The sequence below is a fragment of the Eurosta solidaginis genome, chromosome 4, assembly GCF_040869045.1.
Source record: "Eurosta solidaginis isolate ZX-2024a chromosome 4, ASM4086904v1, whole genome shotgun sequence".
NCBI lineage: Eukaryota > Metazoa > Arthropoda > Insecta > Diptera > Tephritidae > Eurosta > Eurosta solidaginis.
In genome coordinates this window covers 12,735,549-12,761,248 of record NC_090322.1, presented here as the reverse complement: position 1 = coordinate 12,761,248, position 25,700 = coordinate 12,735,549, and the positions used below count along the sequence as shown (strand labels likewise).

The 25,700-nt window shown below is 37.2% G+C and overlaps 1 protein-coding gene across 2 annotated transcripts in view; it reads left to right on the top strand.

The window, feature by feature from the left end:
- kdn (knockdown) overlaps positions 1-25,700 on the top strand; it is a 46,221-nt gene that overhangs the window by 14,840 nt on the left and 5,681 nt on the right. For both annotated transcript variants that reach the window (XM_067780185.1, XM_067780186.1), the window contains exon 3: positions 20,096-20,245. In XM_067780185.1, coding sequence (XP_067636286.1) covers positions 20,096-20,245 — 150 coding nt within the window. The remainder of the gene's footprint in view (positions 1-20,095; positions 20,246-25,700) is intronic.

Here is a 25,700-nt window from a genome sequence, read left to right as displayed (position 1 = left end):
GAATATCAACTGGAAAAATGTAATGGTTATTAATTTGAAAGCTAAGCATTTCTCAAAACGTCTCAGAGATAGAGAAAAATTACATTTAATAAGTTTTAGAAAGTTTCTCACAGGTTGCATAGTGATTGGAGAATGATGTTAGATATCAGCTCCAGAACTAGATACATATATATATCTCTAAGGCTGGAGACATATTTTTGTTTTATGTTTGTTGAGTAAACAAAGTCCAGCTGTTTGCCGTATCTACAAATTATCTAGATAATAGAAAACTAATAGCCATCATCTGCCATCATCCGGTGGCAAAATCCTGAGCCAGATAAATAACTTTGCATGTAAATGCAACAACAACGATTTGAGTCAGATAAATCCAGATAGAAGTCTGGTTCAATTTGTGAGCCAGATAATTTGTTAATTACTTCTTTTTAGTTTGGCAACGCTGCCTTTAATAAACCTTCTTTTTCAAAAGTAGATGTCGCCGCTTAGCCTTTCGCCGTATGAGTTAAATGAAAAACAGCGGCGGCATCTGCCTATCACATTTCACATGTGCGAAAATTTCACGACATCTGCTTCTCAAGTCTCTCAATGATCCAGAGCATTCCCGTGAGAATTGAGCGTGAGCCGGAGCTGTAAAACTCACTGGAAGACGGCAATCATATTTTTGTACATGTGAATTGTGATAGGCAGGTGTCGCCGTTGTATTTCATTTACCGCTAAAGGTCAAGAAGCGACATCTATTTTTGAAAAAGTAGGGTTTATTAAAGGCTGCGTTGCCAAACTAAAGATAAGAAATTAACAAATTATCTGACTCACAAATTGAACTAGACTTCTATCTGGATTTATCTGGCTCAAATCGTTGTTGTTACATTAACATTCAAAATTATTTATGTGGCTCAGGATTTTTGCGACGGGATGATGGCTAATGTTGCCTTACACAAAGCCTACAGCAAAGGTCGCCTTAAACTGTGACTGAAAAACTGCGCTGTCTGCTTAACTAGAGTTTAAATATGATTAGAATTTAAGCAATCTTAGTTTAAGCTCAGCGTACCCAACTATTGAAAACCAGGCCTAAAATAATTTTGTTTTCTGTGTCTTGAGATTTTGGTTGTTTGTTTTGTATTTACAGGAGTAAATGCCGCGGCACAATGAAAATTTTCATATACATAGATGCGTTTAACACAAGCTTATGCATTACATTACGCCACAATCAACAAATACTGAAAGACTTGGCAATTGAAGTTTTCGCCTTGCGCATTCACATACAAAATTTCGCGAAGCACTGTATAAACATTCTCCCTATACAACAAAAATATTTGCTAACATAATTTGTGTCGTATTCATTGCAGTTTTAATTGTTAATTTAATGTTAGAAAAGTTACCAAGGAGTAGGAAAAATAACTTCACTTGCAAAGTGTGCCAGCACCCTTAGCCAAAGCAAATGTCAAATTCTTTTTCTTATGCTTTGCTTGTAACACAATTTGAGAGTTGGCAACTTTTTCACATCAGATGGCGCCAGTATCAGTCGATCTGTCGTTCGCTTTAAGAATACGCGCAAACAACACATCATACATAAGCTTGTGTTAAAGTCATCTATATGAAAAACTACTTATGTGACGGAGCTATAAGCTTAGACCAAATCACATCGGTAGCAACCAGTCATAAGACGCGCGTAAATGAGCGCCTGCGTTAACTGAATTGGATTTGAGAGCATTGGCGTGACCTTTAATTAATCTTTTCCATTAATATTTATGTAGTATTACAATTAGCTTATTTGAAATTTTAATACAATTTTTAAATGAATATTTGCATAAAAGTGTAATGTCTTTGTAGAAAAAAATTATGTAAACAATAAAATGGTTTACATGCAGCGGTCAATCACTTGGCGCAGTTCAGTGAACCGTTACATAAAGAGACAGCAATAAAATAATTTTATTATTTACATAATTTTATTATTTAAAAATTAAATAAATCAATTTGAGTGCAAATTACGTAATCAATTACTTTAAAATTTAATCAACCAATAATTGAGCACAAAATATCTTTCCTACTTGGCTTGAAGTGAAAAATTACTACAAAAAGCCGGTAACTTCTTTTTATGTTTTTATCTAACTTTTTTGCTCACTCAGATTCCTTGTATATTCACGAAATAACTATGTATGTTTTATTGATTTTTCGCCAAAATGCGAAAAATAACAACAATAATATTATATGCAGTGTATTTAGCGCAACAACATTGTCGCTGTTACGTAACCGTGACGTATGAAGGAATACAATTTAGAACTTTTTTTGTTTGTTGATTTTTCATTGTCGCTAATAAGAAAATGGGCACATAAAGGAAAAAAAAAAAATAAGTAAATAAACAAAACAAGCAATTCAAAGTGTATTTACTATCTAAACATTTTCGTTAGCGCATTTGTCATGTGATTTCAACGGTTTAGTGTTATTTCTTTGCTGCTTTATTTGAACATTAACTTTTTTGTAGCTATCACAGGCAGGCTGTGTTTTTATTTTATTATTTTTATTATTTTTTTTCTTTTTTAAATTATATGAAGGTAATATTTATAACTGACGTGTTTTGTTGCATAACAAAGTATGTCAGTTATTCATGCTTAGCGTTATCTGGGGCCAATTGGGAGCACGAAGAGAACTCAAATCTTCTCCATAACTCAGTGGAGGTCCCCCGCACTCTAGCGTCTATGCGGACACGTTCTGGGCGAAGCATCTTTAGCCATTCGTATAACAAAAAATGCTTGCGGTAGGGCACTACAAAAGGGATCATAAGCTTCCGAAAAATGTGCCTTTCACATACAAAAAACGTTCGACAGTGTCCAAAATCAAGACAGTTATGTGAGAGGTTTATACAGTCTGGCTTTAGTATGTCGAGCAAGGACCCTATCTACTGAGTCCAAGCTATTATTTGTTGACAAAAGTTATTCTCCATCTTGCTTTGGCCCTTAACACTAGTTTCTAATTATACTAAGGCTCGGTTTTTCAGTACAAGTTCAACTCAGTTTGTCAGGTAAACTACGTTTAAACATATTCTGGAGTTTTTCAGTCTACTTTAACTGAAGTTTAAGCTGAGCTTAAGTCGCCGATCTGGCAGGGTTAAACTCAAGTTAACCTATTAGTTTATTTACGTTCGTCCTCAATGGCAACAAATATTCTCACAAAGCATTTGGGTTTGAGTAACGTTAGAGCTAGTAGTTATTGTATTAACGATAAAGACACTCCCCGAAGATGCTCAAAGTATCCAGTCCGAAGTTGAGTCAAAGTAACGCGAGTCTCCCTGAGAAGTCTGGTTTCCTCTTCTCTAGGAAATGAGTATTCGACTTTGATAACGGAGTTCATATTTAAGGAAATGGAAACGAGGCAAACAAAAAAAAATTTGAGAAGAAACTTGGCCTATAACTTCTTATTCTACCGCGGAAATTTTTTTTTTAAATAATATAATATTTATTAAATTTATTTCAATGTAGATACAATCCACTAAAATAAAATAATGGAAAAGTAAAGTAGAAATGCTAGGAAAATTAAGAAATACAAACGAGGCTACGCCAACGCAACTGTTTTTGGACTCTCGCAGCTGGCCGAGTGCCACATTTGTTCTATTTTCTATTTTTAATATTAAACATACCATGCGACATAAATAACTTTCGTTTCAATATTTCGTAAACGCACAGTGGTATAGAACGCAATAAAATTGTTTGATTTGTTGGGCGTTGGGTGCTAGCAAACAAATATTTGAAGAAATCAAATAAATGCAAAATAGTTCTGCTGTTATGTAAATTAAAAATATCTTAAATAAAAACATAAAAAAAAATTGTTCTCATTGTCCTCTATTCAACTTTTGTCGTTAGAGGATAGAGGAAAGAAAAATGTAGCAAACAAAATGCACTTGTCATTCACATCTGTTGACCTTCACCGATGGCTAAATTAGCTGCCAACTATGACGTTTCTTTTACAAGGCATCGGTGAGTGACATCAAGAAAGACCATGAACTGAGAGAATGAGAAAAATATAAACCGCAAAGCTAGGTTGAGATTGCCAAGAAATTAGCGAAGTAAACGTAAACAATAATGAATAGATAATTATGTTGGAATCAAGAACCTCTAACTTCTACATCAAGTTCAGGCGGGTCGAAAATTTCAATTTCATCCAATATGGAATAAATTTTTCCACATGATTAACTGCAAACTAGAAACCAGCCAAAATCCATGTCACAATTTAAACACACTATACCGTTTATTAGTCTTTACACATTTATTAGTGTTTTTCCATATCGTGAAAACGAGGTGTGCAAAGTCACATGATATCGGTAATGAATATGAACTCGCAAGACTAATTTAGGGTATTTCAACAAAATGCGAGTTATCTTTATAGTATTCAAACAAAAAAACAAAACATGTATACAGTATGGCTGTCTTAAGACAGCTCTAACGTTCGTTATAATTAATGATCATTGTCACAAAGTAATTTTTCATATCATTCATGCTATTCGGTCTTTCACGCTTATCAACTGTTGTTAAAAAACAAAATCACATATTTTCAAGGCCATTTTATAGATTGCCTAAAATAAGCAAGTAAGCAGAGGTTACGGATGTAATCGAGCCGCTAAATAATAGAAGCAGGCGGACAGTCTGGCCAGAGAGCAGCAACGACGCGACCCATCGGTCCCGAGCCGTTCCTGCCAGTAGGCCCGGAGGAATTTAGGGGGCATTTATTAGTAGAAGGGAAAGAGGGAAGAACACTGGCACAATATGCCAGGCCTGAGACAATCTAAGTTACTGTTAGGGGGTTACAGCGCAACTCGATATAGGGCATTAATAGGCCTCTTGAAAGATTACCTAAGAATCCTAACAGCTATTCTTACAGGACATTGTAGGCTGAACATCCACATGCGGAAGCTGGACATACTATCGAACAACATATGCCGATTTTGTGACCGATCGGCGGAGGCGGCGGATCATATCCTCCCGGAATGTGACACAATCTCAAGACGCAGGGCTAAGTTTATGGGCACACCATGGCCAGAGCATTCTCACATTAAATCCCTCAAGCCAGTTGAACTGCTAGGGTTCATCAGAGATGCCGGCTTGGATGAGGTGCTGCGAAGCAGCTGAGGGCACAATAGACCAATGGTCGCAGTGTGATCCTCAATTAATTATCTATCTATCTAATAGAAGCAGTATTGCAGTAGTGCTACTTTATTGAGGGAATGTTTTTGATACTCAAGCATATAATGTGCTGCAATAGCGCACTCAATTTTTGTTGCTTTTGATTTGCTAGTGATGATAAATAGATTAGGCATCGTAAGGTCACCAAAATCCTGAGACAGATAAACAATTTTGCATGTAAATGCAACAACAACGATTTGAGGCAGATAAATCCAGATAGAAGTCTGGTTCAATTCGTCAACCAGATAATTTGTTTATTTCTTGTTTTTAGTTTGGGAACACAGTCTTTAATAAACCCAAATTTTTCAAAAATAGATGTCCTCCTTGGCTTTTAGCCTTATGTATTAAATGAAAAAACAGCCACATCTGCCTATCACAACTCATATGTACAAAAATATTATGAACTCTACTTCTTAAGTTTCCCAGTAATGCAGAGCATTCTCGTAAGAATTGAGCGTGATATAGAGTTAGAAAACTCACTTGATGATGGCTATTGTCAAGCTTTTATACAACGAGCGCACGATGTTGCCGCAGCTGTTCAGAATTTAAGAAGAAAGCGATTCTCTGTCATATAAAGTAATAGCCGAGCTACAATGAAGTTTTTCATATAGACGCGTTCAACGCAATCGTATGCATGATGAGTAGATTGCACGTATTTTTATGGAGAAATGCCGATCGAGCGACATTAGCGCCATCTGACATGAACAAGTAGCCACCTCTCAACTTATGTTGCAATCAAACATAAGAAGAATTCGACAGTGATTTCACACTTTGCAAGTGAAATACTTTTTCCCACTCGCTGGTACTTTTCTAACATTTTTCACAACTAAAAACGGCATTCTAACAAATGAATAGGAGACAAAATAAGTGTTTCTCGAAATTTTGTATGTGAATGGGCAACGAGAAATAATCTTCACTTGCTATGTCTGAAGTTCCTCTATATTTACATACGCAACATCCTCCGTGATTGTGCCGATGTAACTGGCATGCATACGACTACGTTGAACGAATCTATATGAAAAAGTTCATTATGACTCGGCCATAACACTACTTTAGCTCAGCGTTAGGTTTCAGCAGCCGGGTCATGGCTTGATGAAATCTCTAAAGCAACCACGAGGCCGCATGCAGCCTTAAACGAATTGCATTCGATATCTTCAAGCCCGGTGCTATCTAGGGTCGCAAAAAAATTCGTGGGAAAGTTTTTCTAAGTCTAGTTTTACGTGTGGAAAAACAATGCAAAGTTGTTATTTCTCTTTGTATGCTAACTTATACACTTGGTGCAATATAATTTATTTAGCAATATCTACACGCAAGAGAACATATTAAGCCCTGCGAAGCCTGCATGCTATTTACGTCGTTTTTTTTTATTATATTCCACTTCTGAATTAACCGAAAACTTCAAAATGCCATTTCATCTAATATTCCAGCAGCCAGCCACCTGTTTGTCTTCAGAGTTTGGGCTTCATTTCACAACTTCATTGTAAATAAAAGCAATTAGTTAAAGAGAATATTCAAGACACAAACTTACGATATAATTTTCATTGTTATGCATTTCACTTTACTAATAAGCATCTGTCGATTTGTTTAAAATACTTGTTTCAGGTTCTTTTTATAATTATGCGCTTAAGTGGTGCTATTAAGGGAGCAAATATGTAAAACCACAGTAGAAAATTATACATGTATACATATCAGCGTGTCAAATATTCAGAACGCAAACTATACCTACATATGTATGCACCGGTGTCATTTTGTTGCTTGCTATTTTTTTTAGTTTTTCCTTTCATACTATTTAGCAAATCCATACAAATGCATTTCAATGAAGTTGTCAATGCGCTTTCTGTTGCCTACATACGAGTACAACCGTCGAAGCGTAAATTTACTTGATTTACAAAGAACGCATTACATTAAATGTAAGAAAAATAATAAATTCGATATTGTCACCTGAGCACCGACATACGCGTTCATATTACAAACGTTTAAAGCCAAATTAAACTTCCTTAACCCTAACGCCATAGTCGTAACCATACCCATATCCATAACCATCTCAATGTGATCGATTAATGGTGCCTTAACCTAACAATCGTGAAAATTTCATAAAAATGAAGAAAACGAAAAAAATTACAAACATATTCCACAAAAAATAAGTCTCTTAGTCATAACGTATCCAAAACAATGAAGAAAAACTAAAAAAAGTTATTAAATTCACCAACTCAAATATATTTAGGTTATGGATATGGCGAGAAACCAAAAACAAATTGATTGGTTATGGCGTTAGCGTTATGGTATGGCACCATTAATCAATTACATTCCTTTCCATAAGGTAGGTTCGATCAGCTGATTTATCTGGTTATGGCTTTATGGTTATAAGTCACCATTAATTCGCCCTTTACATGGCGGAGGTTGCTTTATGGTGGCATTTGCTTTCCTTTTAAATGATATGTATGCTGTCAAGCGGCAAAACTATCAAATATGTAAATATTTTTGCACATTGACGCCTCATAAAGAATATGCTATCTAACATGCGACCCTTGGCATAAATCACTTAATTTTGATTATTCTGTAACCATGAGATGATGTTGCCTGATTTTTTTTTATTTAGTCTAGAGCAACCAAAAGTTTAGCGGTAATTGATATGATTGTGTGCTTTGTGCATTTTTTATTGAGCTCAACTTAATACTTTTTACTCGCCGTTATTAATATTTCATAAGCTATTCACTTGCCTTGATATCAGATTTTTTATGGTAATTTATGGGATTACAAAATATTTGCGAGAATAGGGGACAATTGTTCTATATTTTAAGCAGCGGATTAGAAGTGAGTGCTACGGTGAATTCTTTTAGGCTGTCAGTCTTGCAAGATATTCTCAAGTAGTTTAGTCAGATTTTCATTTGCAACGTGCAGCTCCAACATGTTGTTTAATAAGCTTTATTAGCGAAGATATACTAAATACATATGTACATGTTAGTCTTATAATTTGCTAAGTAGAGCATCCTAAGTGACACTTTATGAGGGCAGCGTAACTTCTTACCCTATTTTCGAACATGCATACATCCTTCGGTTAAATCGAGGCTTCTTCTGAAAATTTTCTTTGAAATCGCTTCGTCATTGTTAACATTAAGTTCAGGCTTTGTAGGAATTCTTTGTGGTTCAGAACGTTTTCACTCACCTAACCATGGAAGCCTTTCAGCGATACACGTCTAAATAAGAACCAAAAATGTTCCGTAAAATTATCTATCTAAATCGTCGTTCACACACAAAAAATTTTGTTGCTAATTATCGGCAACTTTTATTTTGAAGCTCCCTATCAAATTTACAGCCTCTTGTGCACGGCGAATTTGTTGGATTCGCCTTGCGCCGAGCACAAGTAAGTCGGTGGACGTCGTTTCCCTCGTCAACACATCTTTGCCATGTAACCATTGTGCATGATAACTAAGTGTGATATCTTCTGCATAGACGTCAAAATTTCAAAGTGATTGGATCACCTGATTTGTAATTGACTATCGCTGTCTCATTCTATATCTCTTTCTATCACCCGCTGAAGATAGGCGCCGCCATATTGAACACTCTGTCAAAACGCTAAAAAGTAGCCATATTGAACATCCTGTCAGGCAGTTGACAGATAAGATATCACACTTAGTCATCATTCACAATGCATGTAACGAGCTTCAGCAACACAAATATTTCTGTGTAAACAGCGTCTGATCATCAGCAGTTGCCTGACACCATGATGGAATCATGGAAGGTGGCGCATTGCGCATGTAAACATTATTTTATGGGCAATTTTTACGTCATTTTCCTTTAGCTCTTGTTTTTTCTCTCTTTCTTTTATTCGCTGAAGCAGTCAAGTGTGACGTAGATGCGCAGAACGAAACAATTTTGAACTCGTGAACGCACAATCTTCTGTGCATTTGTGCCTAACACAAATCACACACACAAGATTGCGCATTGCGCATGTAAACAAAAAATCAGCTGTTTTTTATGGGCAATTTTTACGTAATTTTCCTTTAGCTCTTGTTTTTTTCTCTCTTTCTTTCATTCTCTCAAGCAGTCAAGTGTGACGCGCTGAAAGAAATCGTGCTAGTAAAATCAACAAATCGGTTCTGTTGTTCTTGACTTAACGGAGATTCGGTGAAATTGATCGAATTATGGTTAATTCGACCGAGTTCTTGTCAAGCGAACAAATTAGTTTAGTCATTTCAACAGAAGAGAAATTGTCGCTCTTAAGCTAACAAAATTCTGTAAAATTGACAGATTCCTAATCAATCTAACTGATTTTTTTGTTAACACAACTGATCTCACTGGTCATTTCAACAGCGATCAACAGTCAATACATGAGCAAATTTCAAAGAGAATTTTACGCTCACTGCGCTCTCTACTTTGTACTTATGTATTCTGTGTACTATATGTATGCACATATTTACGTATGTATATGGCGGCCGCCGTGGTGTGATGGTAGCGTGCTCCGCCTACCACACCGAAGACCCTGGGTTCACACTCCGGGCAAAGCAACATAAAAATTTTAGAAATAAGGTTTGCCAATTAGAAGAAAATTTGTTTAAGCCGGTCGCCCTTGGCACTGTTCGGCAAGCACTCCGAGTGTATTTCTGCCATGAAAAGATCTCAGTGAAAACTCATCTGCCTTGCAAATGTCGCAACATAGGTACTTTCGTACAAATCTGTCGCAACAACTTTTTTGTTCATTTGACTACTAAAACGGTCAATTACGAAGCAACGATTTGTGCGCAATCGATTCAACATCTTGTTGCGATGGATAAAAATTGACAGAAATTTCGGTTGAATTGACCAGTATTTCGGTTGATTTTACCAGTTTCTTTCTTTCAGTGCGTAGATACGCAGAACGTAGCAATTTTGAACTAGTGAATGCGCAATCTTCTGTGTGTGATTTGTGGTTGCCTGATAAACAGATAAGGCTGTGTTTACACTTTAGCGAAAATCACTCTTTTTAATTCGCGAAAAATGTGTTCTTGATTTAAAATATAAAATTTATTTTATTACAAAGATCATTTATTTTTAAACTAGATAGCCATGATAATGATCTAATCTCTTCTCAAAAACTGTTTTATAATGATTTCCTATTCATTCTAAATCTTTTCATGTGATCATGCGAGTGTTTTAATTGAAATCGCATGTTCAATTTGTCAATCATTTTATGTGCCGAACTTTGAAAGCAATAGAAAAAAATGCAGGAAAAAATAACCGCATGAGCATCTTTTGATAAAAAAAAAATGCACGACGCAACAAATGCATAACTTTAGTACGAACATTACACGAAATCTGCTTGATTAGTAAGATCGGCGCTGATGCCTGTTTAAATCGTATTTATTGAACTGCATGTAAACAAGCATTCGCTTATCCCCATCACCACAATTTAGTGCGTGTCAGAGCGTTGTGTTTTGCTGCTCATTTTTCCCGCGCTCATACGTTTTCGTGTTTTTAGCGTCAAAAGTTCAAGTTCATGTTTATAGCTACATATTTGTAAGTCATGTTTAATGGCGTTCGAAGTTTGTATTATTGTTTTGCCAGTATTTGCTTAATCGCTTTGAATTTAAACTTGAGGGAACGGCAAAACAAGGCGATCATGTTTTTGTTTTAATAAATATAATTGCATTATTCACGGCATTTCCCATTAGTTAGCGATTCAAGTAATACAGTACGAAAATTAATTACAGCGATGTTGTTGAGTTCACTTTACTTTTAATTTTGTTTCTGTTATTTTACTTTTGCCTTGCTTGCGTCTTTCAAATCCTCTTACAACCAGTTTTTAATGCACATCACGCATCCGCAAGCTGTGGCTCCATCCACTTCTAAGGCCGCGGAAAAAACCTTAGAGCCTCAAACTGTAACTTCTGAAACTGTAACTTCTCATTCTGTGACTTCTTATTCAGTAGCACCGGCTAAGAAGCTGGTTGTAGTCCCGCTCAAAACATCTATTTTTGTATCTCGCTTTGACAAAGACACTTCCGTTGAGGATATCAAGTCTTATGTCACTTCGAAAATTAAGGCTGACGGCATGACTTTAAGAAAATTTAAATTTAATTACGAAAGGAACATTTCTTCATTTAGAATTGATGTCTACTCAGAAGATTTTGATAAACTTTTGGACAGCGCATTTTGGCCGCCAGGGGCTTTTGTTCGCGAATTTGTGCATAAGACTATTGAGATGACTCAAAATGTAGCAAAAATTCCTCCTCAAAGTTCCGATCCAAAAAACTTAATTTAATATCTTTCTTAAGCATTTACTATCAAAACGTTAGAGCCTTAAATACTAAATTAACTGACTTATATTTGAAAACCATTCACTGTAACTATAATATTATTGCTTTTACCGAAACATGGCTGAAACCCAATGTTTTAAATTCCGAAATTTTTTGTGGTGAGTATCAGACCTATAGAAATGATCGCTTAAATAGGACCGGAGGTGGTGTCTTGCTAGCTGTACATTCTTCAATTCCATCTGAAGATGTTAATTTAGCCGAAGTTGATTCCATCGAGTTTAAATGCATCCGAATCTTACTAGACTGGGGTCATATTTACTTAGCCGTTTGCTATATTCCACCGTCTTCTGATCTATCAGTGTATATGCACCATATTTCACTGTTACAATCAGTCAATTCGATGATAAAGTCCACGGCCTCAATGATTGTTTTAGGCGACTTTAACCTGCCACATATATCTTGGAATACCGTTGATCACAATATTGTCCCCGTATCATCCAAGATGCATAACAATGACTTTTTGGATGGAATTACTGATCTTTGCCTTAATCAGATCAACTTCTTTCCAAATAAGTATGGAAAATTCTTAGACTTAGCATTTGTTGACGACATATCTAAATTCTCTATAAATCGGTGTGAACCTCTTGTTTTGCCAGAAGACGCTTACCATCCTTCTCTTGAGATAACTTACGAAATCATAAGCAACGAAGTCGGCTGCACTAACAAAACATGTGTCTCTACCAGATGCTTTGATTTTTCCAAAACTAATTTCTACAATTTAAATAAAGAGCTTTCTGAGATAACTTGGCCTCGATATAAAGAGGATGTAGGGGAAAACGTTTTACATTTTAATAAAACCATTTATACTTTATTTGAAAAACATGTGCCCAAACGCAAATGCTCGTACATTGAACCAGTGCAAGCCTGGTTTACTAAAGATTTAAAAGCTTTAAAAAATAAGAAATCACGTTTATACATATTATATAAGAGAACCGGTTTACATTCTCATTATGCACAGTACGCTATTTTCCGTCATAAGTATTTTGAACTTAATAAAAAGTGTTATAAAGCTTACATATGTAAAATTAAAAGAAACATTATTTGCCACCCGAAGTATTTTTATGATTTCGTAAATTCTAAACGCAGAACTAACGGATTTCCTTCTGCCATGAAGTTTAGAAATAGCATTTCCAGCGACGATCAAGAGATTGCAAACTTCTTCGCTCAATTCTTTCACTCTAATTACTCTGCTGTGGTTGATTCATCACCTACAAGTTATCCGTATGAGCTCCATTCTAGTAACTCAATATATGCCCCACATTGGCTGCCTGAAGATGTTCTACTACATCTAAAGACCCTAAAAGAAGCCTTCAAATACGGTCCCGATTTGATCCCAACATGTTTTCTTAAAAAATGTGCGGAATACATTTACCAGCCCCTTACTGATCTGTTTAACCTCTCTTTAAAAAATGGCATTTTCCCGACGGCTTGGAAGGAATCTTTTCTTATCCCACTCCATAAAAAAGGAAGCAAGTCGTCTATTGAAAACTATCGTGGAATAGCAAAGCTCTCCGCTATCCCTAAGCTTTTCGAAGCAATCGTTACTAATCACCTTACATTTTCGATTTCTACATTGATAGATAGTTCTCAGCATGGCTTTTGTAGAGCCAAATCAACCACAACCAATTTGCTTGAATTTACAACTCACGTCTTTAATGGGTTTAGAAACAATCATCATACCGACGTTATATACACTGATTTCAGCAAAGCATTCGACAAAGTACGCCACTCATTACTTGTTTATAAACTCGAATTGCTTGGTTTTCAACCTGGCCTAACTCGCTGGATCTCCTCCTATCTTTGCGGTAGAACTCAAAGAGTAATTTTTAAAAAAATTTGTTCGAATGTCATCGATGTTCCCTCCGGTGTGCCTCAGGGCAGACATCTCGGTCCTATTCTGTTTTTGATCTTTATAAACGATGTTTCCACAACTATAAAATATTCTAAAATTTTAATGTATGCCGACGACGTAAAACTTTTTAAGTCATACGCGTCGGTTGAAGAACGTTCTGTACTCCAGGCGGATTTAAATCGTTTAGTTACTTGGTGTAATGCGAATTTTATGCCTCTCAACATGGAAAAATGTAAATCCATGTGTTTTTCACGTGGGAACATACAACCAGCTTCCTACACAATTAATGGCCAAACTCTGGAAAGCGTTTATGTTTTTGTCGACTTGGGAGTTACAATGAATTGCAAACTTAGTTTCAACCCTCATATTAATGCCACAGTCAATAAAGCGAGAGGAGTTTTAGCATTTGTGAAAAGATGGGCAAAGGAATTTAGTGATCCTTACGTTACAAAAACCCTTTTTACATCATTGGTGAGGCCGATATTAGAATATGGATCGATAATTTGGAATCCGCGTTATCAAGTTCATGTGGATAGACTAGAATCAATTCAAAAACAGTTTTTACTTTTCGCCTTTAGAAATCTTCAATGGGACTCTCCGTATAATCTTCCTCCTTACACTAATCGATTAAAACTAATAAATCTTCCTACCCTTGCAAGTCGTAGAGAAATGCTAGGTGTACTATTTATGGCTAGACTTTTAAATGGATCGATTTCAAGCCCATTTCTATTGAACGAAGTAAACTTGAATGTTCCATGCCGAGTTTCAAGGCATTATAAACCTATAATTCTTAAACAATGCAGAAGCAATTTCCAACTACACGAACCTTTTCTATGTTTGTGTGAAGATTATAACTCTCACTCGAGAATAATTGATGTTTCGGACTCGCTCTTTGCCATAAAAAAGACGGTTCTATCTTCTCTTAATAATTAAAAAATTATATTTATACTTTTAGTCTATTGTATTTTGTGAATCTATATTTCTCAGCTGATGAGTTTCTCTGTAGCTGAGCGGTTTTGGATCTCGGCGCTTAAGAAGCCACTGCCTCTCAAAGACTCGGTAACAAAAAAATTATAAGTAACACATAAATAAGAATTAGGTTACAAAAAAAAAAATAAAACAAACAAAAAAAAACAAAACAAAAAAAATAAAAACAAAAAAAGTATGTATGAATTAAAAAAAAAAAAAAAACAGGATTAGCCTGGTTTCATCGGGCCACTTGAGGGCAGTGCGCTGCCACAACGTCCGAGTTAAAAAAAAAAAAACAGCTTTTAAATGTAAAAACCGCGCCAAAAGTAAACTCGCTGAAAAAAATTCCATTCCAAAGCTACGCGTTCACTGTCACGGTCAATCATAAGCCTAGCGCTACATTGAAGTTTAGCATTTAATTAAATTTATTGACCCACTGCCGCTTGGTGACAAAAATGCCAACGAAGTCAACTGGCGTATACAAGCATTTCTACGCTTGACAGATGAATCTTAATTAACGCTTCGCATCACCATGCAGCTATTGTCTTGTTCACCGTTGCTGTTGGACTATTACCGATCCAGACAGCGCTGTGATGTCGTCATCGGTTACATGATGATTGTCAGCTCACAGCAGCCGTAATCTCACCCTCTATTGCTGGTTTTATTACTCTTCAATTCAATGTTCCGCACGTACTATTTTTTTGCTGCTGCGGCGAGCTCGTGCAAACGATCTTTGTCGTAAATAGCATGAGTTCGATCTTTCCATGGTGCAACGATACAAGGTGACAGCATGGAACAGCTGATTATAAACTTTTTTTATTTGATTTGATACATCAACTTCCAGTGCAGTACGATTTTGACATTTGTCCATCCAATTTACAAAAACAAGTACATGGAATTTTTATTTATGTTTGTAGGTATGTTACCATGCTGCCACCTTGTATCATTCCGCTATGTATCTTTCCTTTTTTTTTTTGTTTTTTCGTTATACCCTTGTATGTATTTTGCATATTCCATCTACTTGTGTATATTAAATTATCAGCAAAGGGATCACATTATGAATGTGCTTGCATTGAAAACGAGCGTCTTGCAATAAGACCAACACGTTTAAAGTGAGCGTACTTAATTGCTCTCTGATTGATTTGTTGTCTGCCGGAATCAAATGTCTTGGAAGCGATCAATTACAAAGAATGCCGACGGTTTGAGAAAAATAGCAAAAAATAGAAAATGCTTTTTAACATACATTTTGGCTAATAGTTTTTAAGTTGAACTGCGTAGTACGCTTAGCACCCTTTTAGGCATCTCTGCCATATACTAATTTTCTCCAGAATGAAAAGTCCCTGGAATAGTTTGGCAGAAACTTCTTTGGTTCTAATCATCGTAAGGACTTGGTTTCACATGCAACTGAATAAAGTTCTTACTTTCTTGGCATTCAGTATTAACAGCCTCATTCTCATTGTAAATTTTACCAAGTAGCGCAACTAACAGCTGATCGGTGAAAATTCGCACATTCACACGCACAGTTCTCGACTCAGTTTCAAAAAAAAACTTTAGATTATTTAATTCAAATTTTAAAGTGAGATAATCCTTACAAATTTATGTATATAGAATATATATGGCGTTTTTGTTGTTATTAAAACAATAGTTTTATTTATATTAAAGCTTTTATCATTTTTTTTTTAACTTTGAAAAATCTCCGAACACCATTCCTTCATTATATGACATTCGACTGCCTAGTCCACTGCCTTCCACTCTATTCGCAACATAACCTCTACTTAAGCTGCCAAACTATATAGTAAACAATGCTCATTCTGTTTGGCGAACGAGACGCTTAATGAACGATACCTGAAATGGCGATATCCTCTTGTAGTGGTACTCTAACAAGCCAACCTAATATAAACGCACGCAAGTGATTTTCTGTCAAAAATGGCGCATGCACATACAACTTGTATGAGAGCAACCCAAATTGAATTTGCTGCGTGAAAACCTAACTCGATTTCCAATTTTTGTTCTGCGTGACATTTAGATTTGACGTTTGCACACATGCTTTACATTGTCGCAACGCGGTATTAGACGGTCCATACATGACACAAAAGCCATGCGCAAATATAAAACGACGGAATTTTTGCAAATGAAAATTTTGACATACACGGCTCAAAAACACTGCGCAATATTCATTTTTAATGTAGCTCAACAAATGAAACATGTGTTTTAATTGTATAAAAAAGGCACTAATTGTATAAAAAAAACACTATTTATTTTCCACAGTGCTAGTAATTCACAGTATAAGTCGAAAAACTCGCACCAGAAGCGTTTATTTTCCATAGTATTTATAATTTTTATATTTTAGTTGCAAGACCAGCTCAACTCATTGCAGCACTGCGCAATATTCATTTTTCAACTAGCTCAACAAATGAAACGTTTTCTAATTGTATAAAAAATTAATATGTATTATTGAATTTGTGTGAATTCCTGTTGCAAGCTAAGATGGTCCTTACGCCTTCGATATTAACATTTTTAAGCAACAATTACTGATATTATATTATCAGAAACAACGGGTAAAATGTGTAACATTCACCACACACGAAGAAAAAAGCATGTGCAATATTTGCAGACATGCGTAAATATCAAAATCGTTTTGATTTTAGCGCAGTTCTCTGCGCAAATAGCGCAACCAGTGCACACACCGGGCAAATCCTTGTGCAAATTGGTAATTGGCACAAGGATACTTGAGCCGTGTAATTGGCGTATTAGGGCAAAAAAAACCGGTTGTTTGCGTGCGCTAAAGAAACGCAGTGCGGTTTTATTAGGTTGGCTTGTAAAGCTTGCGTTTTCGTTTAACGTCTAGCTTTACGGTATTCGTCAACAGCACGAAAGCAATTCTCAAATTTTGTGTTCGTCCTTTGTTTATGATATTTTGTATTCGCTTTCACAGCAGCTGTTCATGATAGAGAATGCCTAGATCATAGTACAGGTTTACAAGTATGATATGTATGAGAAGGAAACAATTCCTTTCTCTTTCTAACACACTGCAGTTTGACACTTCGGTCAGTGTCAAACTATCGCGGAACTCAGTGGAACCTGCGTGGAACTTGCGTTTGACACTGAACGAAGTGTCAAAATTACCGGGGTTGCTGTCGTGGAAAGCGACACAGGGAAACAAAAAATGGAGGGGAATATCAGATATGGGTTGCTGTGATGGTAAATTTTTTGGAACCAATTTAGTATGAAAATGTAGTACACCATTATGGGTCCTACAGAAAATTATACAAAAGTCTGGAATTGGGGTATCTGAGAACGCGTAGTTATTCCAGCATTAAGAATACAAACACGGGTGCTAAGTTTTTCTACCCGTTCAAAAGTGAAAACCATGGTCGACTGCAATAACCCGTCCAAAAATGTGGAAAGAGACATAAAAAGACGCGTTTTGTTCTGTTGTCACTAGTCCAAAGAGAAAAAGTATTCGAATTATTGCAAGCGAGGCAAAAACGCGTCTATTAATACCTCCCCCGACGGGTTTGGTCGTGTTTTAGCAATCGTCCCCGGTAATAAAGTAACACAATTTGTTAATTAAAATTGTCCAAAATATATGGATATTAAAGAGAGATGTAATTAAGTGCTTGTTTGAAAGTAAATAAGTATATTTCTTTGTAATATAACAATAAAAATTTTAAGCAGTTTTCGATAGCAGCTACTAAACTTTTTTTGGTCCTAAGAAGTACAACAGTGCCAAATAGCATCCACAAAAAAACCAACAACAACAAGCATTTTATCAGGTGAGCGTGGCTGTGTATGTGCGTGCTGCTACATATCCTACTTGTAGACCTGTACTATGACCTAAATTACGTAAGTCGTCTGATAACGCTTTGAATTTCGTTCTGGCTATCGTATAGCTAATCGTGCTACGAACAGGCGAACAACGATGGTTTTGAACACGATAGCGTCAAAAGTAATGATGCTGCAAATCTTCTTTGTCTCTTAAAGCAGTTCAAAAGGTGACTTTGCCCTAAAAAAACTTTCAATATTTGTCATTTCGCTGGGAAATTAATGTCGGATAAACATAGAACGTTTGGCCCTGTGCTTGTCTTTGATAGCGTCATAAGTTAACAATATCTCAACTTTTTGCTTCGTAATAAATTGTACTCAACTGGTTGGGTACTGTGATCTATGACTTCATCTTTACAGATGACTTTGCTCTTCTCTAGAGTGATTGTTGCAGGGTGATATTTTGTGTGTATTTATGCAAGCACGCATCTCTATAACCTCAAGTGGGGACCTGTTCGCATGCATTCGTACTTTTTTCGAATTTTTGCGCGCTCGTCTGTGAATTATAGAAAAGCGTGAATAACTACATTTTGAGATATAACCCAGTCTGCACTTAGTTAGGTATATGTAAGATCACCCCGCCCATCATACCGAGATTTGGTTCGCTTGTGAGCGCTATTCCATTATGTTCTAATAGTTTTTCTATTATCAATAAGCTACTAAGCAGCTAAATAAAAGTTAACGCAATCAGCGTATCTTATCAGCGTAAGCTTAAAAGCAATGATGACATCGGCAGTGGTTAAATAACTAGCTACAGAACATGTTATACCGAAAAGCGGAGACCCACACCTCTGTTGGCCATAGTGTATAACCTATAGCTGAATCGATTGCGGTGAATAGTGGACACACACGCTTTGTAGAGATAATAGATAGAGGTAGTGTAGAGGTGAAACATAGACACATATTTCAGTTGCATCTGAGTATAATGCGTATTGAAATTTAAGAGTACTAATTTTCTGCGTAGGAATTTCAAAAGTGTAGATAAAGTTTAACGCTTAGCAGTCCATATAATGTTTAAGCGTATATGTATGTAGATAAAAAAAACACACAGCTGTTATATCTGGAAGATTCTGCCAGATTTGCGTCCACCTAAAAATTTTACGATAATTCTTTTTGAGGGAGTTGAAGAGAGTATTTCAGGGGTAATTGAACATACGAATTGTATGAAAAAGTTGTACATTTCTTGAAGACGTGGGGCTAGTACGCATTGTTGGTATAAGTATTGCCTGCAACAGGAAAGGTCCTGGGTCCAGGTAACGCAAATAGCAAACTTCAAAATACTTTAGAAGAAGTCACGGGATCCCCACTCGGCAAACACTTCCGAGTGTATAACTGCTATGAAAAGCTTATCAAAAAAATTAATCTGCCTTGCAGCTGCCGTTCAAAGTTGACATACAACTTCTAGATCCGGTCCCGCCAATTTTTTAAAATAACAATAACAGTAGCACAACAAAAATTAGAAGAGAACTTACTTAATTGGCGCTTAACAGTTTTAACGGTTATGGCCGTCTAACAAGGCGAGCCAGTCACTCCTTCTCTCTGCCAACCGGCGCCAATTGGTCACACCAAGGGAGTTTAAATCGTTTTCCATCTGGTCCTTCCAGCGGAGTGGGGGCCGCCCTCTACCTCTGCTTCCATAGGCGTGTTCCGATAGAAACACTTTCTTGTAGCGTCATCTTTCATTCGCATAACATGGCTTAGCCAACGCAGCCGCTGCGTTTTAATTCGCTGGACTATGTTGATGGCTGCGTATAGTTCATCGTTAAATCTTCTTCGGTACTCGCCATCGCCAACGCGTACAGGAGAGAAGCTCGGCCTAAATATCCTCCGAGGTAAGTATATCGCGCTTTGTATTTATTTATTTTATAAGCATCGATTCTTTTGAAAAAAAAATGAGTGGTTGTTTTGTAATGGTTTTCCCCTCTAAAAAAATTATACTTATTCTCATCTCAACACATAACTCTTATCTTGTTCTTTTACAGAAATTAAATGGCCTTTTGGTGCGTTTCATCTCTGCCGATGCTAGCCTACGTAATGTGCTAGCTTCCAAAATTCCAGTCGAACAGGAGCGTGTAAAGAATTTCCGCAAGCAATATGGCGCCACCAAAACTGGTGAAACCACCATCGATATGGTAAGTAAAAGGGAAATGGATCGGATGGGATAGCGAGAAATTAAGTCAAAGTGAATAACACTGCCGTATCATATAATGCGACCAGATCATAAGAGCGGATGGGTGTAGGGGCTTAGAATATTCTCGCATGCCTGTCGTAAGAAGGGACTAAAATCCACTTACGAGAATGTTCTAAGGGGTTTAAAAAATGACTTCTCGAAGCTAACAGGGTGGTACCACAAAGCTATAACCGGAGTGTACCGGATTCAAATCGGCAAAGAATTGCTCATATCCACAACACTCCTTAGCCTTCGGCGAAGATTCTTGAAAATAGAAAATGCTCGCTAGAGGTACTTCTGAAAGCGCTAAGAGCACCGTTATACAGACAGCTTAGGTCTGTGCATACGATCTATAAAACTAACAGAATTGCTGCTATGGTTCTACTAGAAGATCGTTGCTGAAAGTAATACTAGAATTTCCTTGTATGAACGTACTGATCAACTCCAAATAAATAGCAATAAATGTGATTTTGCTGTTACAACAACAAAAAAGAAAAGTGTTTAGGTAAGGTTGAACTGGCCGGTCAATAAAGACCTCGCATAGACTGAATGTATCCATAGTGTTACCAGGATTTGTTTGACGACCAAACATAAAAATCTAAATCAGGTGCCAGGTCTTATGTTATAGAATAACTCCGTCCTCTTGGCAAATAGTTTTCTAGAACCTAGCTTCATTGCTGCCTCAAGACCTGATAGCTCTGCCGCCCCTTATAATTGGAGCCTTGTCCTGGTGACAGAAAAACACGAACATAGAACGTGTTCAAACGGTTGTTCGCACTTTCTACATCTGCTGTTACTGACGAGGCCTAACTTATAAACATGTGACGCTAGAAGGCAGTGTCCAGCTAGTATGCTCATCGTGAGCGTTAAGCCTTCTCTCTTAAGAGATATGAGACACATTGTGAGTCTAATATCGTAGGATTTGCATTTGATCTTAAAAACTTGGCAGCCGCGCGGCTTCCGTCCACGCCTGCTGGATCATATGCAACTCCTGTCTCCTTTCATTTCTCCTAAACGGATCGAGACGTTTACCGTCGATTCAGCGAGTTCTGCACCCTTCTTTGTCAACTCATCGGCCTTTTCGTTACCTCCTATCCCTTTATGACAGGGAACCAAGTACAGATGTATGGTCCGGTCTGAGCGAAGGAATTTTTCCAATGCTTCTTTGCATTTCAGGACACTTTTTGATGAAGTACTGTGTGAGATTATTGCCTTAATTGTCGCCTGACTATCAATATATATATTGACGCGACTGCAGCTTAAGCACCCTTCCTCCAGAATTTCTGCTGCTTTCTTCACGGCTATAATTTTCGCCTAAAAGACGCTGCAGTAATCTGGCAGCCTGTAGGATCTACTTATTTCTGGATCGACATAGTAAACAGCAGACCCGACCTCTGCCCTTCATATGGAACCATCGGTATACACCTGTATAGTATGTTCTGCCATTTCTGCACTGTGGCGCCAACCCTCTGGCTCAATTGTGGCCCCCAAATCTCTCTCGAAGCTCAGGCACAGAATCATATATTCCGTTTGCCCGTTATTAGATAGCGTTATACTGCTATGGCCATGCGGCCTGCACTTAAGCTGCCCCTTTAAGCCTTGTTGCAGTGGTTAATGCGATATTTCTGGCCATTAGGTCTGCAGTGTAGAAAGGCATGTAATGCTGCTGTGGGGTAGTTTTTAGGGATATCGTTTTACAAATCACTGATAATATGCATATCCCTCTAGTTCTTTGGTATACGTACTTTTTCGTGTGGCTGGCCACCAAACAAAGAGCACATAGTTAAGTATGGGTTTCACAATGAGGGAGTTTAGGTTGTAGACCCCACGTGCATCCTAGCATCCTCTTGAAATCATACAGTGTGGCGGAGGCTTTATACACTCTCTCTTTTTCTTATGGAGTTTTCACGACAACTTATTATCTAGGATGACTCCTAGATATTTTGTGCTACATTTTTCTTGTACAGTTACCCCTCCAAGCTTAGGCTCAGTTGAAATAGGGACTTTATATTTCTTAGCAAATAATACTAGATCGATTTTTTCCACGTTGGCGGTTAACACAACTTCAGATGCCCAGGCATGTACATCACGATGGTCCATCAGAGAGCTTATTGTTGTTAGGTATCTGCCGCTTATGACGACTGAAACGAAATCTGTATATGCCGTAAGTTTGAATGGTCCTCCGTCGAACCACCTAAGCAATTGGTTGATAACAAGCGTCCACAGAATTGGGGATAAAACACCACCCTGCGGCGTTCCTCTGTTTTGCTGTCTCGCATAGACCACATTGCGATGTGATGTTTCTGCAGCTTAATATGGCAATGTCCTGTAAAACACGTAGGCATATTTCTGGTCTTCCAGAGCTTTCTCTATATTCACGACCACCCTATGCCATGCAGTATCGCCTGACTTGCCTTTTGTGTATGCATGTTCTGCTGAAGAGAAGATTTCCTCATGGTCAGGTCATGTCGATCCTTTTGGGCGTTCGCCAGTATGAACGCGCCATTCCCCCAGCGGGTTAGGGGGTTAGAATATACCCGCGGTAGGTATGCCTGTCGCAAGAGGCGACTAAAATACCAAATAGATTCAAAGGGGTTGTGTAGGGCAACCCTTTCAGGTTGCCAGCACAATATATAGCTTCTCCAAACCAATTGTCAAACTCACCTATCCGTGGTGAACCCTGTTTCATTAACGGCCAAGGCTCTGGCGACCCCGAGCTCCTCATGAATCTAGGGAAGGGGAGGGCGAGATGGCCTAGAAGGTCGCATGTAGTCATAATAAATCGTTTCAGAGATGGTCGGGCTTGGTACCGGAACGTACCGGATCTGCATCCGGAAAAGGACGATCAACATCGATAACACTCCCCAAGGCCTTCGGGGAGTGTCCTTATCGCTACAACAACAACAACTGCATTTCCATAGAACTTTCACCTTTGAATAGATAGTAACCAAAGACATAGAGTATAAATTAATATAAGGATTTGTGTTGAAAAATTATAATTAGGGTTTCGACATATGCGATTCATTTTCGAAGTCACAATGGGTTTTGGACATATTTTCGCGGTAAGCAGTGATCTTTTCAAGAATGTTTCATTGTGATTTGACGTGAAAACTGTTGCAAGAGTTCCCAAGACACATTACCGCAACCGCTGGGGTGAGGAATACGACGAGCTGGAAATCAAAATCGAAATATAGAAAGATATAAAAAAACGAGAGAGTGTGAAGTCAGAGTGTAGAACGCAGAAAGCTTGCATATGCGTCGGATACTCAGCTGGTCTAAAAATCACGGAAGGCCTACGGGCTCATAAAACGTATTTGTTTATGACCGAAGTTTATAACATAAATTATGTCGCTTATCATTCATTTACTAATCGAACGATAATGAATGTACATACATACATACGTCAATATACATATAATGAAGGCTATTTTCTTGGACGTCAATAGCTTTTATTTATAGATAATGTTCTTACGACCTTGGCAAAACCATTATGCAATTTAAAATTGCTAAACAAGACGCTTTGAAGCGAACTTTTTTTTTGAAGCGAACAAGGAATCAGACAATGAGAATGAAATGAAAAGTGATTATTTGTTGCCATGTACAATAAGTCTGCAAATAATGATAGGCAATTTGTTAAGACAGCAAAAGGCTTACATTATAATAAAAAAAAAGAAAAGAAGAATAACCCCAGGTGTATCTCTAAAGCAAAAAACGTTGTGCAATCCAAAGCAAAAAATCACAGTACCATATTCTACAAAACAGTACTGCTAATACTTCCTACAAAAACCAAAGAAAATTCTATTATTTAATAGCTGGCATTTGGCCATAACAAAATCAATACAAAATGGCTTGCGAGGAGGAGGAAAGAAGCAAATTTAGAATAACTAAAAATATAATTATTTCATACAAAACAAAAAAATGGTGAAAAAATGCATTTAAACGCGTGAGAAAACGCTATGGCAATTCGTCATGCAACGAGTATCAAGAAAGTTAGCGGTGGGTGTGGTTTGTAGAAGCTAATATATATGTACGTTTGATCAAAATTGTCTTGACAGCCAAGTAATTACGGAGTTGAAGCCAGGAAACATGATAGGGCATATGCAAGTAATAAGAAAATTCATAGGAAATCCCACATTACAACTGCGTGACGTAATTTTTCCTAAGCTCAGAATCTCACGGAACTTTGAAGTGTCCAGTGTGGACAGGACCCACTGGGAAACAGGGAATCCTTATAATGACCCTGACTCAGAGATCTGATTCACGGATGGACCGAAATTCGATGACGGAAGAACGGGAGCTGGCATCTATGGGCCGAACTTCAAGAAATAGATACTGTCTAAGCTTTGGTGATTCGACGGGCGAATCGTTTTTTCTGTTATAATTATATTATTTGATTCAAGGTTCGATTCGAGCTCAAGGCCAGAAAAATAATTATTTTTCTATGATAATTATTGTTATTTTTTAATTTTCCTAAATTTGAAAAATTGTATTTTGTTTTTGGAATAGTAAGTAGAACATTTTTCAGACAACCTGCCATAGCTGCGCAGATAGATCCATTTCGAAGGGTGCTAAGCCTTCATCATCGAATCGAACCTTGAATCATTTATCAATAGGCCGATAAAAACAAAAACAATTGTTAATAAACCATGAGCACTTGGGAATGTCAAACAAAGTAATTGACAATAAACAAATCCAGCATTATCAGTGATTTGCAACAGATGGCGCAACACTGAATAAATATAGCTGATAAAAAGGAATAGAAGTAGCAATTTGCCAGTCAAGCAAACCACCGCTGGATAGCTAAATGGTTAGCGCAGCGTGCCTAAAGCGTTCTGATGATGAAGGCTTAGCACCCTTCGAAATGGATCTATCTGCGCAGCTATGGCAGGTTGTCTGAAAAATTGTCTACTTATTATTCCAAAAACAAAATACAACTTTTCTAATTTAGAAAAATTAAAAAATAACAATAATTATCATTAGAAAGAAAATTATTGTTCTGGCCTTGAGCTCGAATCGAACCTTGAATCATTTATCAATAGGCCGATAAAAACAAAAACAATTATTATATTATTTGTTATTTAAGTGGACTGTGTGTTATTTTAGAGAGAGAGTTCGCTATGCACCTGTTACACCTTATATGTATTCATTGGGGGCGAGCACTGTAGGCTCTAAGGTATTGGCTGCGGGTTTAGCCACCTTATTTTGCTTTGAAAACCCCGCTTTGGGATTAAAAATTTAAACTATGTCTTTAGAATATTTCAGTAACCAGTTGAGAATTACAAGCGCACTCAATGGCTAATGAAACAAACGAAAGAAAAATGCTCATAGTCTGTCACTTAAACAGATACCAATGGGATGCTACCCCACCATATTTCAGGCAAATCCATGCAATAGAAGTCTGCGGTAGAAAATGTCTG